This window comes from Dendroctonus ponderosae, unplaced genomic scaffold (assembly GCF_020466585.1).
Source record: "Dendroctonus ponderosae isolate FM_Combo_2020 unplaced genomic scaffold, Dpon_F_20191213v2 Dpon_F_20191213_1, whole genome shotgun sequence".
In the NCBI taxonomy this organism is placed as follows: Eukaryota; Metazoa; Arthropoda; class Insecta; order Coleoptera; family Curculionidae; genus Dendroctonus; species Dendroctonus ponderosae.
The window spans coordinates 57804890-57824204 of NW_026017110.1; the positions used below are offsets into that span (position 1 = coordinate 57804890).

Genomic DNA, 19315 nt, shown 5'->3' on the forward strand with positions numbered 1-19315 from the left:
ATTTTCAAATGGCAGCAAACGTCAGAAAATGATTATTGATTTTAAAAATCGAGTTTCGATATTAATGTCCGGTACTACCGGTGACAATAATACGACAATACGGCGAAGGAAAAATTTACTTTTCAGAAAATGTGCAATTTTCCCCAAACACATGGAAATTATCCGGACTTTTTCGAAATCATAACGGCGCGAATAGCAGATGACCTCTAACATCCACCATTTCCAATTAAACTAATTCAACGAAATGACACGAGAATAATCGAACTTTTGAAAGCTCTCAAATTGAAAACAAAATGGCGAACTGAACTTTTATGTTTGAATGCCGTTGGTTTGCTGCTTGAACTTACCTCAGGTAAGCACATCTTAAATTTGCATGGCACCACTTTGCGTATATTAAAAGTATGCCATTATACCATAAAAAAGCTGTATTCTATGGAACCAGCATATAAAATAAATGAATTGATGTTAAACATACAAAAAGTAAAAACATATATTATTGTACAGTATCGCGTCTGTACTCTTGCAATGTTCGGTTTTGAAGCATCCGCCACCGTTGCGATAGATTTTAAAACAAGTGATTGTGGCTGCAGAACATTTTTGCTAAAATTATGACTTAGTGTATTGAGATTGCCCTTTCGGAAGAACACTTCACCAACGCCAGTTTTAACATTTTATACCCAGTTTTACATCCACACAGGGGCGGACCCCTGGGGGATATGTAGAAAAAATACAGTCTTCTGTTATATATGAAATTCCAAAAATGATCTTCGTTTTGTGCAAGGGTGGCGCAAGATTATTGCAAAATTTCATGTTTTCCGTCCCATTTTGCATGTTTTTCGGAAGCAAAATGAGCAAGAACGCTCATTTGTATATCATTCTAGACAGAATTAAATGGCCTTTTTAGAAAGTGAACCATGGATGGGGAAATGTTGGCAGTTTTCTCAATAAAGGCTTGAATTCAGGAAGTTTTAGATTTGCGTGTTTTTTTTTGAGTTGCAAAATCCACTTGAACATGACGCTGCTTTTTTCGAAGTTTCTCAAGAACCATTCGAGCCACAGAATTCGTTTTGGCATCGTTGGATAGAGAATTAAATGGGGGGGCTTGACCCCCATGACCCCCCCCCTGGATCCGCCCTTGCATCCACAAGGATTATTGATCCAACTATAAAATCAATATCCCACCTAAATAAGCTCGAATTATTAGCGATTTCTTCATGCTCTAGCCCTGGGTGGCGAATGAATGGGGGTGAGTTTAACCTAGATAAAAATACTCAAAAAGCCGATTGAGATCCGCAAAAATGTCACTAATTTTAACGGGAAACAAGGAAATTAAAGGTAAATAAAAAACAATATTAACTAATAATTCATAGATATTTCATTGAAAATAAGATTACTGGCTGGAATGCCAAATATATAAACTACGACCCAATAAATTGTAACTAATGTGTATGTAGATTCTATAAGAATCAAAGAGGCGAAAGGTTGTTGAAGTGAATAAAAGAGGCGGAAGAAGGACTCAAAAAATGGATTCCAAATTCAGTACATTTGCCACATATAAGAGCGTATTAAAATAGAAGCATTTTTTTACTTTAAAAATCAATGCTCATACTTTATAGTCGACTTCTACACGTATCAAAGGCTTATAAATCAAAAAAACAGAACACATATTACGTAGAGTTAAAAACTTTATTGGTTGTATTAGAAACTGACACTTTGGATTTGAAAAGGAACTTTACATATCATCTATTACAATACGAAAATAAAACTATTCGTGATTTTGATTTCATTCCTTCATCTATATATACAAGACAGGTGTCGATTTATTTCTAAAAAACCATTAGTCGCAAAACATGGGGCGGGACGTTTTTGGGCAAAATGAAGTTTTATCCTATTGTGAACAGTTATAATTTTTAAAAAAGCTACACGCAAAAGTTACAAATTGTCTCTTGGACTACGGAGAGTTTGTTACTTTTAAAATTTACTCAATTACCTTTACCTACTGCAGATTTAGCTCAATTATTATTAGCACAAACCTGCAATGAAAAATGAAATACTAATCAAAAATATATCGCCGCTTTAACTTTAGTAACAAGTGGCTTACTCAATAAATAGATTTACTCGAATTAATTCTGATAAACGGGTTGATATGGAAGCATTTTCATTTTATATGTATTTTTTGCTGAAATTTTTAGTAAATTTGATAAATTACCAAACTAGCCAGAGTCCAAGCATAAAAAAGTGATTTCGCTAAAAGTGGCCTCTAAAACTCTTATAACATGTTTATATTAACTCTAAACAACAACACTTAAAATGTGTAACTATGTAAAAAACTGTACAATGCTTTTAATTATACATATTTACAATTATAGGCTAATTAGAAAATACAGGAATTTTTATATTTTTTATGAGATCTGCAAAGAAAAGTATCCGACTATTTTGAATAATATTAAAACAAATTTGTCAACAAGTAATATAGTGTGCAACCTTATGATTAGTATTTGTACTTTCTAAATAATTAAACCATTTGATATAATTAATACACTACAGCAAATGAATAATGGAACATCATAATTGACCCGAAAGTACATTTCTGAAACAGTTTCAGCGTCCAGAAAGTGGTTGTTTAATTTTAATATTCAATAGTTTTTCGATAGGAAAACGTGGGCTCTTAGACGCGAAGATATCGCAAATATGCTTCAATTAGTATAAGGTCACATTATAAATTACAAGAAACACTAAACTTAAATAGAGAAATAATTGAATGCGCATAATTAGGCAAGTGCGCGTTAAGTAAAATAAACTGAAAACCCTCTGCATATCATGTTTACTATACAATCGCCAGCACGATGAATTGAGGAAAGCATTCGACAATTTTAAATTAATAGTTTTATCAAGAATAACATTCACCATTCACAATACAAATTATGCTGCAAAATACTTATCGTGAAAGGATAAAATCATGGAAAAATGAATGTCCAAATTTTTCATAATGTAAAAATAATATATTTCTCATATGTATGGAAACAAAGCCAGAAGAAATTTTTCAAAATAAAATTTAAAAAATCCTTAAGCTGTATGAAAACCATAAATAGTATAACTATCTGATTCAACATTATTTGCTTGGTTAGATCTACCTTAAACATAAAGTAACGCTTGATTTCATGAGAGTGAATTCGAATGACGAACAAATCTGACTTCTCTTCAAGTGACTAAAACTAAAAAAAGAACTATTTTGCAAAATACTATTAAAGCTAGTATAGGAATTGTAATATAAATCACTGAAAAATGTCTACAAAGCAAATTTGCAATACTAATAGATGATAAACGGTAATTCCATTGTTATTAGTAATAATTATTCTAGTTCATTTAGGAACAGCAACAAAAAAGTAACTTTTACAAAACGCAAATTCCGGTTTAAAATAAAGATTGCCGTTGCCGTAAGATTGAAAAACAAAGGTTATCGTTTTTAAAACAGGTCTCGTTGTAAAATTGTTATCCCAGGCCTAACAATTTACTTTTGAAAGTCTAGAGCTTTTTTCTTCAGGGTATCAGCCTAATCAACTATAGTGTGACCTACTAGAGATTACGCCAAGTCAATTACGTGTCGAACACACCGTCAATTAAATTGTTCAGAAGAATTCTGACTTAAATACGAAAATATTTTACGTATGAAAATAAATTTAACAACTTATGGGTGCAGCGTATCCTCAAAATTGGCAAGGTTTCTTCGTCATCGCTTGCAGCTAAGTTTCTTGATAATTATGATTCATCTTTATTCATGTTTGCTTTGTTCAAGTAAGAAGTCTAATGGAATCCTGTTGAAAGCTGATGTTTTTTCTTTCGCTAACTTGATAATTTGTAGCAAAATTTATAAAATCGGCTACTTACAAATATTTACAGAGATTCTATAAATATACAAATTATAACCTAATATAAATATCTTAACTTTTTACAATATACTGTTAATTGTACTGCAAAATTATGAGAGATTTTTTCTTCAAATTTAAAGCAATGCAGTTTTTACAGCATATAACTTACATAAACGTAATTCCTACCGAAACAAAAATTCATATCACAGACCGCTTTTCCGAAAAATTAACTGGCAGATGTAACGCAAACCAATCACCACCTTCTGCTTCAGTCAGTGAAACTGAAGTTTTCAAACGATTTGCGGCAGGCGAAAATTAATAATCGTCACTTAAAAACCTCTCAATAAAATTGCCAGTCAAATCTAAATCATACAACATACATAATACACACAACAAATTGCACAGGTTGATAAAAAAACTTCAAATATTCCAGCCAACATGGATACTTGAAATGTTTTTAGCCAACCTGTAAATTAATATTAAATTTGTGGATCACACTTGGTCATTGATGTAAGTATATCACCCAAAATGTCATTAGAGGGTGGTGGAGGTAACGGCTTTATCTTTATCTTAATAGGTTTTTTAAGAGGGCTCCCTTCGTTGCTCGAGCGCCGCTCTGATTTTGATGATAAAGAGCTCACAGATACGCTGCTAGTGGACTTTAATGTCGGTGAATCGGAATGATTAGTTGTATTCGCGGTATGCGAAATGTCAGTACTTGAACTGGAAATTTGTTTAAGTTCTTTGCCTGTTTCTCGGTTTTCGCTGGAATTATTGTGGTGTTTTGTATGTTTCTTTTCACTTGAGTTTTTGTTCTTGTCGCTCACATTATTATGATGGCTATGGCTTTTTTCTCTTCTCTCTTTATGTGAACTATGCTGATGTCTATGCTTGTCTTTACTCCGATGCCGATCTTTATCTTTCTCGTACCTATCTCTGTCTTTATGCTTGTGCTCCTTTTTATCTCGTTCCTTACTTCTCTCATTGTCTTTATATCGACTCTTGTCCTTTACCGATTTTTCATCACTACTACTGCTGGACTTCAGCTTTTCTTTTTCCTTCTCGTTGTAAACTTTCACTTTTTCCCCAATTTTGATCTTCAACTTTTCGAAATCAATTTTATGCTTCACTTTCTCCACATCTGCCGACTTTATCGAACAGTGATTTGTTAATTTGGGCGATTTCGTTTTGTGGTTCGATGTAGAGTTCTTGTGATTATTTGTTGTATTCTCTTGGGTCGCCCCAGTTAATTCATAGGTGTAGTATTGTTTTAATCGAACGTGCCACGCTAAAAAACAATTTGATAATTGATAAACAAATATATATGTATATATTAATATTGAGTGATGTAATTAGTTGGTACGTATATGACGCCTAAAATGAGCATTACTTACCAATACTAGTTACGGCAGTAACTGTTCGAAATTGGTGAATTATATTCCTGGGTAGAAAATAAATGTCGTTGTCATATAAATTAATTCTCGCATATTCAATTCCTTCCCTTCGAAGCTGATTCAATTTAGCATCTTCAATCCATTGGACACACTACAATAATATTCACTTTACACATCGATTATGTCGGGTGATTTAGAATGAAGCAAACAAACTCAAATAAAAAAAATAATTCATTGCCTAGTATTGTACTATTTAGCATGGTGGTTTTTACCAAATAAATACGCCAGATAATTGAACCAAAAATCCCAGAAAACAAAAAAAGTTTAGCGACAAATTCCTGTTAAAATATTGAACAAGTAAGATCGGTGACTTACTTGTGATATTGGGGGCTCATGTAAATCCAACTGCAATTTTTCGGCCAGTATATCGAAGTACTTGGCCGAAAACGCAACAACATCCTTCGTTATCCTGTTTATTGGCCCATCAGATTTTCCTGCATGAATCGCCTTTAAAATGCCCACGGCCGCTGTCGTTTTCCTATCAAGACCAGCTCCAACGTGATCTGCATGGGCTCTAGTTCGGTCCTCAAATAAATGCTCACGTGCTTCCGACATTCTTGGTAAATACTGCAAGTTTCGCAATTCATTTATTCCTGTCCTGAAATCAACAACGATTGGAATAAACTAGAAACAAACTGCCGAAGGTCATACCTTTTTCTTTTATTTGGTGTTTTACTGTCGGCAGTTGGAACAAGTTGTTCACCAGGTCTGGCCCAAATAATCGGCCCATCATTACTTTCACTGGGCCTCATTTGGTCTAATATGGATAGCGAACCCCATGGCATTGTCTAAAATAATTTTAGCTCAAACTAGTATTATTTCATGCAAAGACAATTTCTAACCATTTTCAGAAATTGATTTTCCTCTAGGAGATCCAATATATCAGGAAAATACCCGCCTACTTCCTCATGGGCAGTTCCTACAATACTGATCTGATGCAACGGACCAAATCTCACTGTTCCTGATTCATAATGCTGACAAACGTTTCTATTGTAAGCCGACAAAGTGGTTGTTTCAATATCGGAACTTTTGCTCAGAAGGCCATTTTTCACTGTTAAATTTGGGTAATTTTCAGCCATATACTCCAGGATATCTGGCAAATAAGTAGCTGACCCATGAATTACCGCTATCACAAATTTCGCATGGCCATTTTTATCTTCTTCAAATGCTAGTCTGAACCATTCTCGTGCAAGCTCCTTAATTTCACTTGAACTGAGATGCTTTATTTCATCTTGATACATTCTTAATATATTGGCGCCCCCATTAGTATGAGTTTCCAGATGAAAATATTTCCGATACCTCAAAGAGAGCTAAAACATTTTTAATATACATATATTTTTTAACATGCATAAGTGTAGGTAGATAGATACCTACAGAAAAACCTATATATACCTATATAAAAAGTACTGATGCGTGACAAGGAAAACGTTTTTTAATAATTACAAAAACATATAATTTGTATACTTAACCAAAAGCAGAATAAATAGACCCTTAGATCACTTTATACGTACATCATCAGGGGGGAAACTGTAGTTGCCATCAGTCAACAATCTTGGTTTGACATCCCTATATTTGGAGCTTGAACTACTAGAATGCTTCCTACTACTACTAGTTTTACTGTTTTTTGAATCATATTTACGACTGCTAGAACGACTATGCCTTCTACTGTGATTATCCTTGGGTTTGGAAGGTTCACATTTAACCGTTACTTTATACTGTGAAAAGTCAATTTTTCGAATTTTAATATCGCCGTTGTTATTATCAGCTGAATGTGACCTTTTAACATCTCGCATGGAAGTTGAAACTAAATCAACGGAACGTGTTCTACTTTTTCTAGGCGCTACCACACCTGACACAGCACAATACTCAGATTTAATGGACTTGATTGATTTGTGTCTATTCGGATCATTTTCTATAGCTTGCAAAACCTCAATTCCGTTCTTGAAATCTACTAAACCCTCATTCAACTTGTTTAAAATCATTGAACATCTTCTCTTCTTACTAGGTGGAGCAATTAGCTCATCTTCAACTTTCTCTTCACTCTCAGCTTCTAGTTTAACTTCCGAATGGGGTAAATCAACTTTATCATCGACTTTTATGTGAATATTTATAGTATTATTATTAGTAGCTGTTGGGTTGGGAATAACAGGATTTTCTGTATAGCTTATCTGACTTTCAACGTTGAGTTTTTCCTTTGAATCGATTACACTGGGATTTTCAACAAGCACTTCTTGGGAATCGTTTGTATGTTCACTTGAATATTTTAATTTGATATCAGGCGTGGCAGGCGCATCTTCACAAATCATTGGTGCACTCTGGCCGTTTAGTTTCTTATTGTCTGCTTGTTCCGACCCTGAACAATTATTTTTTATAGGGGTTTCCTCGTATGATACAGTTCCGTTACATTTTTTCTCATCGGTAGTCGAATTCATTGAAATATTTTGAAAAATACCTTTCTCATCAGAAATAATACTTTGAAGAAAATCGTTTGACTCGGAGTCAGCATGGATTGACGGAGTTTTTGGAAGTTCAGATAGAAATATATTTTGATGATCTCGATTATTGAGCATCGTTTCTTTTTCTGAATGTTCCATTGAACCTTCACCATTGGTTCGAGGTACGAAATCCTCCACCAAGGCATCTCCTGAAAAGACAATGAATAAAATAACCCGTGGAATAAGTTTTGCGGGTTAATTCCTTAAACTACCCAACACGTGAAGAGTTTTAACTAGCACTAGATTTAATTACTAGTCGATGGCCGTGTTATTTTGCAATTGCAATGCCAATTCTTGAAATATATTCTTGTATTTTGACAGAGTGATTGTGGTCGGATATTAAACTATCATTATGGACTAATATTATTTGAGTCCAGTAATACCCGTACTTTAATCAGATTTTGAAGGAGCTTAAATTCAATAAAATTAGTTCATTTGGAATAGGCTAAATTAAAAATACTGGACATCCTGGTGAAGGTTTGAAATGTATTTAAGTCCTGGAAATTATTTTTAACAATAATAGTACAAATAAATATTGAAATATGTCTACGATCAGAAAACTTATTGAGTTGAAGTATGAGGAGATAAATAGTCCTGTCTTTCAAGCATAAATCTGAAAATTAAAAGATCAAGGAAGGAATAGGTTAATTAATTGCACATGGAGAAAAGTTTTTTTATTTTTTAGCTGATAAACTACGACTAAAATTTCGCAGATAAAAAGTTGCTCTTTTTACTACATCTATAAAAGCCAAACGATACATTTCCGCATCTATGTTTGTAGGAACTTTTTTACAAAATTACAATATGAAGTATTGCCGCGTTCTTTTTAAACACCCTGTACATCTAATAATTAACAAGCAAATCACATCACTCAAGAGAGATCCTGCAAAGAATTTAAATTTCCCGCGCGGGTTTTACCCAAGTTGAAGATAGCTGTAAACTAAACTAATTTAATAAATGTGTTTTAGTGAAACACTAAAAGTAGATATTTTAGAATAACGCTTTTACAATAATTTCCACACACGCGAGTTTACACAAGTTACTGTGAGATTCGGTTTTTTATGAGTAGCTCAAATGTTAAAGAACCTGCGGCTGTGTTAAAGAACGCGTGCTTTGGAGATTCACTCAATATCATATTCATGTAAATTTATATTCAATTATCAGTATTTCTGTTGCTTTACTTCGATCGGATGGATGGTTCGAATGAGGAAAATGGGGACAAAATACTACTGTAACGCCTGATATCTCCGATACTACGCGTTTCAGGGAATAAGTTTGTACCACAAAAGAGCAACAGTTTATTAACGCACAAATTATTTTAACTCCATTTCTATTTTCTATCTTTTGCTTCCTACTGTAGCAAAGGATTGATAGTTATCGTGATGCCCAATAGCAAAAAAAAGTAGCACCATTTTTCTGCAATCTATAATGGTATAAAAGTACCTATTCCTTAAACAATAAATGTTTATTTGGTCGGTTAGCTAATACAATGTTTGCAATAAATAAAAATACCATTTAAATGGGCTACTAACGAAAATTTCTACGAAATATCTTTCCAAATAACGCGAAAAAACCCCACTTTTAAAAGAGTTTTTTATTGGGCGACATTGTGCTTGGCTGATTTCCTGTGTTGCTCTAAAAATCCTTTCTCGTAGTTTTTCGCCGTAGGTAAACTGTTTCTTTCAAAGAGCCCCAATAAAAATAATCTAGTGGATTTAAATCCGGCGAGCGTGTTGGCCACAAAAGAGGAGTTCAATCCATCTACGTGGAAAAACGTTATTTAGGTGTTCTCTTACAATCAATTCATTATAGAAAACCATCATGTAACCACATTTGTACTCTCTTGGATAGACAATGTCTTCAAGTAATTCTGGTAGCTGATTTTGCTAAAGTTGCAAATAATTTGCAGCATTTAAATTTTTGGGTAATTCTACCGGTCCTATAATATTGATGTTGATCATCCCTGTCCAAAAGTTGATTTTAAATTGACGCTAAAAATTATTTTCTTTGAAAGCATGTGGATTGTCCATCTGCCGACTGTGAAAGTTTTGCTTGAAGACTCTTCTGTCCAAAGAGTGCGATCAAAAAAGTTATGTCTGAACTCTTTGGACGTGATATGGGATTACATTTAGGAATGTTTTCCGGGCTTTGACGCCGTGGTCTATCGGAATTTCTTCCTGACGTTTCGTCCACAACTGCGGTGGACATTTTCAAAGGCGATGAGGCAGTGGGCGAAGTGAACTCCCGTGCTTTCCGACTAAGACTGACGTCAGGAAGAAATTCCGATAGACCACGGCTTCAAAGCCCGGAAAACATTCCTAAATGTAATTTAACCGACCGTGAAAGCCTTCATAGTGTGATATGGGATGCATCCGAGACCACTTTAAAATTCAATGTAGCACGATGTGGTTGGATCCCTACCATATTTCTTCCAACATCAGATTGATTTCGAAATGGAAATCGTTCTCAGAAGAGTAGTGATGCATTATAGCACCTCCACACACGATAGATACAATGCGTTTCTGCGTCTTCTCGAGGGGTGTACCGCACAAATGGCATAAAATTATAACGCAAAATATCATTTAAGAAAGGCTGGATTATTTTTCAGCAAATTGATAAATGTTAAAATTTGTAGTTCAGTAGATAATCCAATTAATACACTGGTATTTTTTGCAATGTGTCGTTCCAAGTCGATAAATTGCGACGAAACGGTATTATTTGGTGGAAAAATTTTACTTGTTTCAGTTAACTGGCCAAAAACATTTACTGCTTAAGAAGTATGTTGCTATTATATATGAATATGCTTGAAGATAGCTATCAATCCTTTGCTACGGTAGGGAGCAAAAGATAGATAATAGAATTGGAGTGGAATAAAGAATTTATTGTGTATATTTTCCTGACTGTATTTCAACTTAATTCAAAAGAAATTGCTGGGTTTCAGTCAATTCCATTGTTTACCATTTAAAATATTACAAAAACGTTTCGGTGTTTTTCTCCACCATCATTAGTTTGCCACCAAATATATATTCACAGTAGTTATTAGTTTAAAGGAAGAGCTCTGTTAAAATATACATACTAAAATACAAATTACAAGCATATTAAAAAGTATATTAAAATCGTTTGAATCTCTTGGGATTACAGGTGATGAGTCACGACAATTATGTTCGGGAAAATACTAGTTTATTGTTTAGAGATTTAAATTTTATTTACATGTATGGTTGTTTCTACCTCCATATTTGGCAAGCCATTGAAAAATCTTTACTTCGTCCAATATCGAGCGAAAGAATAAAAAAAACTGTTTATAATATTTGGCATTTCTTCAATATACCAGGTGTTTATATTTTATGTAATTGATTGAATTAGTGTATATAGTGTTCGTTTAATTAGTGTATGATATATAGAGCTAAGATTGTGTGTGCCTGATCTAAAATTCATTGCATCCTGATGTTTTTTAATTTGTATCATTTCATGGATTCTTCTCTAATTATAATTGTCTTCTTTGATTAATATTTTTGTGTTGTCAAAATCAAAACTATGTAACATTTCTTGCGCAGGTTGTGCTAATGCTGTTCCATTTTCGTTAAACTTTCATAAGCTATATTTATGTTCGTATATTCTTTTCATTAAATATTGTCCTGTTTTACCTATGTATGCGTTGTCACAGTTCAAACAGTCAATCTTGTAAATTACATTAGGTGTGTTTAACTTATCACTTTTAGGCTTAAATTTTGTGAAACATTCTTTTGCTAAGTTGTTTTTAGTTTTTTCTGCTATAGTGATATTATGCGGTTTTAAAATGTTTTTATTTTTGTGTTTTAATTAAACCGAAACGTTTTTGTAATACTTTAAATGGTAAACAATAAAATTGACTGGAACCCATGAATTTCTTTTGAATTAAGTTATAAAGAATGTGTATTAAAACAGAAATGTTTCTGTTGCAATGTCACATAAAGGTAACAGTACGAAATATCAAGTAATATCAGTTTTGGTCGATCTTCAAAAAAGTATCAATATCTCGCAAACCATGATGTTTTCCTTTATGCAATTTTTCATTTTCTGACCTCCCACGTATGGGCCTTTCGTCAGGCGAAGGATTGCCGGAGATTTACCGGACACCCTGTATAGCATACGTTTGCTTTGCGTTTTGTTAAGTCGGTTGATTTTACTTAATATGTTACTACTTGTGCAGTGAATGAATTGAGCTGAATTGAAACGGAAGTAGTAGACTTTTTTGAATGCATGGTGCATGATTGCAAACGAAAAAGTGGGCTTGGGAAAGACTGGAGCTGGCATAGTTGTAAAGCATTCGGGAGCTACCTATGTCTTAGGAAAACAGTATTATCGACGATGTTAACTGGAATGTTTACATGAAAATAGGACTTACTACTTCCATTGCTCCCCCCATTGGTCAAGTCAAGTTCCTCATGAAAATTCCTTTCTGGGATATCACAATTACACTGCGAAACAACTAAGTTACAGACTAAGCACTGATCGGAAGCTGTTAGCTTCGCCTGCTTTTCCAAAAAGCCCTTGTTTTCATCCTCTGTGGATGTTTCCTCGTTGGACGCCATAATTCGATTTAGAAAAGCCCGGCCACTCACTTATTTCGCATCAAAAAACACTCCAGAAATGCTAACAGCCAAAAACGTAGATCCGACACTATTTTCACATTTCCGCGACTATTACGGCCCGACACTGGCAAGATATTTGAATTTCATTAAAAAAAACACCAAAATCCTAAACATCGCAGTCCTGCCGCCATGCTGCTTTTAAACCGGGCTTCGTCTGTAATATGCACATTGGCGTACTCTCTATTTACAAACTTTTCCTAGGTACTAATCAACTACAATTTGTCCTAAACCTGACGCGATGGAATGCGGTTTAAGAGAACTGCCTTGGTACAAAAATTCTTGAGCTTTTAGCAATGTGTTAATGAGAAATGCGAGTATTTAGTCAGCAGAAGAAGCAGGAATTATTGATTGGAAAGCACGCTACTGTGGATTCTGTCAGGTTGCAATTGCAATGGAAACTTTGCGCCTATAATTTTGCGAGAATTAAACGATTTTTACCCTAAATGAGGTCAACTTCTAACTGCAAGCTTAAAATAATATAGCAGTCATATAGGTACACATTCTTATCTAATGATCAAAACAATTTCAATAAAAATAGTGCGTGATTCCTGTCACGTATGCCCAAAGCGGGAAATTTGAATGAATCATCCAGAATCTCTGAGCTTGAAGTATTCCAGATTACCAAACTTGGAAGTTTTCGCCATATCAGCAACAAACGGTCACCTTTATTCGATTTGTTCACCCAATACACGTTGGGGTGCGTGAAAATAACCACAAAATTTTGGCGGTAAAAAATCAACCTAACGCACTACACACGTAGTTCATGTAACATAAAATAAATCTTGTAATCGCGTGGAATAACAATTTGCTAATGACACAGCAACAGTAGTTTCCTCACCCTAAAGTGCGCCTATTAACGCTCATGGCTGTGAATGATTATTCTCATAAAAAAAGTTGTAAACCTAAGCTACTTTCCCTTTTCGTTAAAAAAACAAATGGTAACTTTGAAAATGTCTGTTAGCGGATTAAATAAAACCAATAAAATTAAAACGATTGGCATCTGTGCGTTCACTAATACTTGAGTAAGTTCAGCAAGCAATTCATTTCCATCACTTTATTTCACCATAACATATTGTACATTTTTAAAACGATCTGCGAAATATTGATTATTACTCTCCATATCACAGCCATGTGAAAGTACGATGTTTGTGATGTATTTGCGAATTCGTACATACCTCAATATTACAAATTAGGAAAAAATTATCTAAACTCAGTAAAATTACTTTTAATGTCACTTCAGTATAAATACCGGTTCATCGAAACTCTTAATTGTTAAGTACATTAGTGTTGACAAAATAGAAAGATGATTACATTAAAACCAGACAAAATATCGTTTTCATAGATTTATTAAAAATTATACAAACTGCATAGCGAGATAAATGAAAAAACAATGTGAAATGTGTGACCTAGATGAAAATCCTTGAAAATCAAGTGGCTTAAATGAAATGTTGCATAAAGAGTTCTTATTTAAGCCGTATGGCAAAACTTACTTCCGGTAGATGACAAACATTATCACCGACCAGGACGTGCTTTGTACAGGCCTACAAGTGCAAGCAAGTCGAGCAAGTTTATAGTGCCGGTGTAGTCTTACTCGACTTTCAATTGTAAGTTTGTACAAGCGCCACTTAATTTAAGTGGCTAATAACCACCCAGGACACAAATACAAATTAATCCGTAGTACCAATCTAAAACTACAGATTATTTGTTACTCCATTCATCGATCCTCACAAAAATATTTATAAATAAAACAAAAATCATGAATAAAATTATTATTAGGATCGATGAACGCGAACATTGGAGAAATTGAAAACACCAAACTTAGTACCAAAATTAGTACTTTCAATTTCAACTTTGCAACTATCCACTTCAGAAATCTGAAATATACCAGAAAAATTTACTATTTACTTGCAAAGAAGTTAAGAAACAATTACTTGGTAGTTCAACAATTGAACGATCGAAACCACATTTTTTTGCAATTTCGGTTGAATTTCAATTTCAATTTATTGAAGTCTTTGAATATATACAACATGGGTGGCAAAGCATTCAATTAACTTTGCCACCCATGTCGTATATATTCAAAGATTTCAATATATACGCTGTAAGTGGTGATTTTCGCATTACTTATGAAGATAAGGAAGCGAAAATCCCCACTCGCCGTAGCCGAAGGGCGATTAGCCTAGTGAGGGGAAATCGCGCTCATCATTGACCTTGGGAACTCTCGGAGCCTTTTCGTCAACCTAAAAAAAAATTGGTAACTACTTTAGCCAGCAAATAAATATGAAAACTTTACCTGTTCTTCGCGGAATTTTCTTTCCTCTCGAGGTCCTTCACGTTGAACGGCATCTCTATCGCGCGGAGGTCCACGCGGACCAACTCCACGAGTTCCACCACGTCCACCTCTGCCAGTTCCTCGTCCTCTACCGCCTCCAGGGCGCCGACTATCGTTAAACTGAATATCGATTTCCAAGACATGTTTCTGCCGTCCAACTCTTTGTGGGTACTCGGACACATCGTATTCTTCGTCATCAGATTCCTGAGCCAATATAAGAAAATAAAATTATGCAGTTGTGTAAATTTTCCTGTAGGTAAAACAGTTGAATTGATTTCATGGGTATGTTAACATACCTCTTCCTTTTCCTTTTTCTTCAGTTCAAACATTTTTTTCCATTGAGATGGGTCCTCTCCTTCACCGGCTTTGCGGATATTATATTGCGGCTTAATACGTCCAGCGCGTTGAGCTTTCCATTCGTCAAGGGTCAGTTCTTTAGGCTCCTCTTCAACTGGCGTTTGATCGGCGTCAAGTTCTTCCCTAATAATTTAAAAACCATAATATTAATAAACATTTCATAGAAGCTTAGTAGTCATGTAGCACTTACTTCTTCTCGGCATCGTTTTGTTGTTCAGGCTTGTCAGATTCTCCCCAGGTTTGTTCGGCATCAGAGTTAGCAGGTCTCTCGGCTTCAGCTCTGCAAATAAAAAATTATAACGACGCTTTTAATCGATTTGCCTTTACTTACGCAATAAGGTCTTTAGTTGATCCCCAGTTATGAGCGCCAGCACCGTCCCGTTTTTCTACCGGTTTAACTCCTCTGTAACCATGGCTGCATTAATAAGGTATCGTAACTATCGTCATTTTTTCGATTAATTATGTTACGTTATCTATTTAGTAAAATAAACACGTCGGGATCAAGAAATTTAGAAAAATTGTCGCAATCGTTTCAAAGGCACGGTAGCAAAGCGGCGCGAGACTAATACAATAAAAATCTTACGTTTTGTCAGATCCAGATTGTCTATCAAACTCGCGCTTTCCTCGTCTGTCATCAAAAGTTCTCCTGGGTCCGCGTGGTCCTCCTGGTCGATTTCCTATCGGTCTGCCTTCTCGTCGTTCTCCACGTTCGCTTCGTTCAGGACGCTCGCCGCCTCGTTCACCCCTTTCAGCACGGTCGCGATTACGATTTTCATACTCAACATTATCAGATGTTGACTTTGTTAATCCGGGCTTGGAAAATTTAGGCCTGTTTTCACGATCACTGTAAAAAAAATGAAAGTTAGTGTGATTCACTATGTATTATGATGCTCATTGTTTTCGGCACTGTTAGCCTTCAGCCACACCAAAATTAGAATTCCTTTTTAAAGTACGGTATATTAAACAGTGAGTAAAAATCTTAGTTGGTTCATCATCAGCGAGGAAACACCTCGCGTTCAACCTGAGTTGGTTTGAGTCTAATTTCATAAAAAATTCCTACATATTCTTGTTGCTACACAGAGGTTGCGATTGTGTCAAAGTAATAAGAAATGAATCTACACCAAACCTTTTCAAAAATATTCTTGGACACTCCCAAGATTTTTTTCACTGCAACTGTTCATGCGAGTTGAAGATAAATTTAAAATGCAGCTCATTGTCCTTTAATCCTAAATAACTGCTCATTTTGGAATGAAATAAAATGTAAAATTAGAAAAAACACACACACAACCGTGCATTAGTTATCCCTTGTTACTGCAGCATTGAATCGCAACTGCATCCATAACTCGGCTTAACCACAAAACCCACGAGTGTTGGAAAATAAACACGGTCCTTCAAGCACAATATGAATGAGAAGAACGGCGAACTGAAATTGATTTATGAGACACATGAGTGACTAAAGCAGGCGGACGCATCAAGCGCCTGGTGGAGAATCAGGTCCCATTCAAATCCATCAAGCTAGGAGAAAAGGAGGCAGGCATTTTGCAACTCGATTTAATTCGATCAGCAAAGGAATAACGTTAGGCGTTAGCTGGTTGAGAGATATAATTCAATTAGCCAAGTTGACTCTGATGAAGGCCAGCGAGATTTATAGCAGATAAGACGAACAAGTAAACGAGCTATTGATAACAGCTGATTTAAATATCCACTGCAAAACTTGAAATCGATTTACGAAAAAAGCAACGCAATAATAAGACTAAACACTTCCACATGGGTCAGTCAGCGTCCACGACGCAAAAAGCACATGGTAAAAATTAATTACAAGCCAAATAATTTGGAAGTCAGCGAGCCAAACAAGGAAATTGATTTACGCAATGCCTTGGGAGGCATTTTGTAATAAGAGATTACTGTACTGGGAAGGCAATGTTGTACTGGGAAGGCAACACGAAATTCGGTAGAAATCTGCAGGAATATCTACGATACACTAATTTTTTTGGTGAAAAAACTCAAGCGAAATGAATAAATTCTTGGCACGGCACTTACCGGTTTTCTGAAGGTCCATTGTAAGGTCGGTCCTCACGATTTCGGCGATTATTCCTGTCCTCGCGGCTTTCGTTAATATTAGATTTAAAAGGCCGATCGGCTTTTCCATCGGCGCTAGGTCTGGGAGCTGGTTTATTGTCTGAAAAAATCACTGTTTGTCTAACGCGCCAAGAAATTGCAGTAGCATGTGCTTATGGCCGACGAAGCTTGCCACTTACCATCGCGTTTATTTTCTTGATTTTTTGAGGGAATCAAGTCCTTTATGACCTTTTTCTGGCCATTTGCCGTCGGTTTTGCCTTAGGTAGTTCTGATTTTCCTTTGTTTTCTTTCTCCGTAATTTTCGTTTTCTTCTTCAGTTCTTTTTCGGGTTCGTTCTGGAGTAGCGTTTCCGGCGATTCCAATTCATCGTCTAGGAGAGCATACCTATTGGCGACACCAATTCCATAGGAATTCTCCATGGCGGTTAAACGCGAATAAAGTCTTCACAACTTTAAGATGTTGGAAGATTTGTTTTGGCTACTTCAGCCTCTAAATGTACAGCACTCATTCAACGCAATATGGCCGGTTGCACGAGGATCGACGATTGGCATTTCACACGTTGTTGCCAGTCTATCACTCTTTTGGCGGATGACCAAAATCTTTTAAGTTGACTTAACTCACTTCCAACTGATTTGGCCAGTGTGAACAAACTTGAGAGCTTTACACGTTTAAACAGAATAATCCTGCTATAACATATATTAAAAACAGATTATTTAGTGCTAACAGTCCTGTTACCTTCATATATCATCCCAGCAAAATAGTGTCTACGAGAAAATGAGCAATTTGGCAATCTTGGCTACCTTGCGCAGTAGCGAGGAGAGATCATAGATGGTATAGGCGCAGTTGCCAATTTTGGAAAACTTAGGGAAATTTCGGAAAAAAATATGATGTATATATTATGAAATATATGTTAAAACTGTTTAAAACACATTTGAATAGGGCACAAGGTAAAGTTGTATAGAAATATTTGCCTTCAAGTTTCCGGTTTTGCAAATCACTATAATTTATTTGTACATTTGTTCAATTTCATTTTAGTATAACAAATATGAACAATTTTCCGAAACCGTTGTACAGGGTGTGCCATTTTCGACACTTTTAAAAGCATTTCCGTAATTGTTATTGCTATCAAAAGCCAGTTAGGGGTCAATTTGCTCTGTTAAGCTCAAGCTTATAATGGTAAAATCAAAATTTGAAAATTTTGGATTGCTGAGAGACTTTTGGAAATGTTAATTTCAAAATAACCCTATATTGTCTCAGTTGGAAGAGATACACAAATGTTGTATGTGAAAGTTTTTTTTAAATTATTATTGATTAATGTGCCGTTTTCAGTATACGTATTCGCGATCAGGTCAAAAAGGTATCGGTTCTAAGCTAATTTTTTTAATGGAACACCCAAGCTATTGGAACTTTGAAGCGAAATAAAAGATTCAGATTAAGAGTTAGAAGAACTAAAATCATCGCAAATGTTCGGAAACTCATCCGTTGTTTTCCGACGAATGCACATTTGACTTCGTTTTCGAGGTTGACAACTGATTTTTAGGCATTTATATCTAATATTTAACAGTTTTATTTCTCCAAAGGAAACATGAATTCTTCGATGAATTTGTTCTCGGGATGAAATGACTTTTTCTTATTATAAATTAATAATTTTTTCTACATGATTCCCCAACGATAAAATCTGGATGTTTTAGATCCGGTGATCGTGGTGGCCACTTTATTGGTCCATGTGTGTCTATAGTTTCTGAAATTAGTATTCAAAAATCCTCTTTTTCCAGGAGCGTTTTTTTCTCAATAAGTTTTCGATTTAGGAAAACGAATGTATGCGTTTTCTGGGCAAAGAAAATCGCTGTAAGTTTGAAGCTTCCAACGCTTCGCACGACTTTAGACGTTTAAGAGCATTTCCAGATTTTTTCTATTTTCTTTCATTTTGTAAATATGTATTACACCCAAGGGCGGATCTAGGGGGGGGGTCATGGAGAAAACTGCCAACATTTCCTTATTGATGGTTCACTTTCTAAAAAGGCCATTTATTTCTGTTTAGAATGATGTACAAATGAGCGTTCTTGCTCATTTTGCCTCCGAGAAATGAGCAAAAACGGG

The 19315-nt window shown here is 35.1% G+C and overlaps 2 protein-coding genes across 9 annotated transcripts; both read right to left on the bottom strand.

Annotated features, from left to right (window-relative positions):
* Window positions 1-1672: 1672 nt before the first annotated feature.
* On the bottom strand, window positions 1673-12953 carry LOC109537954 (lysine-specific demethylase RSBN1L). Its single transcript, XM_019904952.2, has 7 exons — window positions 12203-12953; window positions 6835-7967; window positions 6166-6633; window positions 5975-6111; window positions 5639-5921; window positions 5264-5414; window positions 1673-5157 (listed from the first exon to the last, which is right to left on the bottom strand). Exons 1-7 carry the CDS (start codon window positions 12387-12389, stop codon window positions 4349-4351), a joined length of 3168 nt encoding a protein of 1055 aa, XP_019760511.2. The 5' UTR covers window positions 12390-12953; the 3' UTR covers window positions 1673-4348.
* Window positions 12954-13488: 535 nt separating this feature from the next.
* On the bottom strand, window positions 13489-17780 carry LOC109537969 (plasminogen activator inhibitor 1 RNA-binding protein). 8 transcript variants are annotated; one of them, XR_002171991.2, is made up of 9 exons: window positions 17394-17780; window positions 17176-17314; window positions 15719-15979; window positions 15467-15550; window positions 15326-15415; window positions 15075-15258; window positions 14740-14982; window positions 14541-14686; window positions 13489-14469 (listed from the first exon to the last, which is right to left on the bottom strand). XR_002171991.2 is itself a non-coding variant. In XM_019904978.2 (8 exons), exons 1-8 carry the CDS (start codon window positions 17632-17634, stop codon window positions 14621-14623), a joined length of 1296 nt encoding a protein of 431 aa, XP_019760537.2. In that variant the 5' UTR covers window positions 17635-17780; the 3' UTR covers window positions 13489-14620. The 8 variants fall into 8 exon arrangements, 6 of the variants coding, with proteins under 6 accessions (XP_019760537.2, XP_019760534.2, XP_019760533.2 ...); XR_002171989.2 differs by having other exon boundaries at window positions 14740-14988; XM_019904978.2 differs by having other exon boundaries at window positions 13489-14686; window positions 15467-15538.
* Between the last annotated feature and the right edge of the window lie 1535 nt (window positions 17781-19315).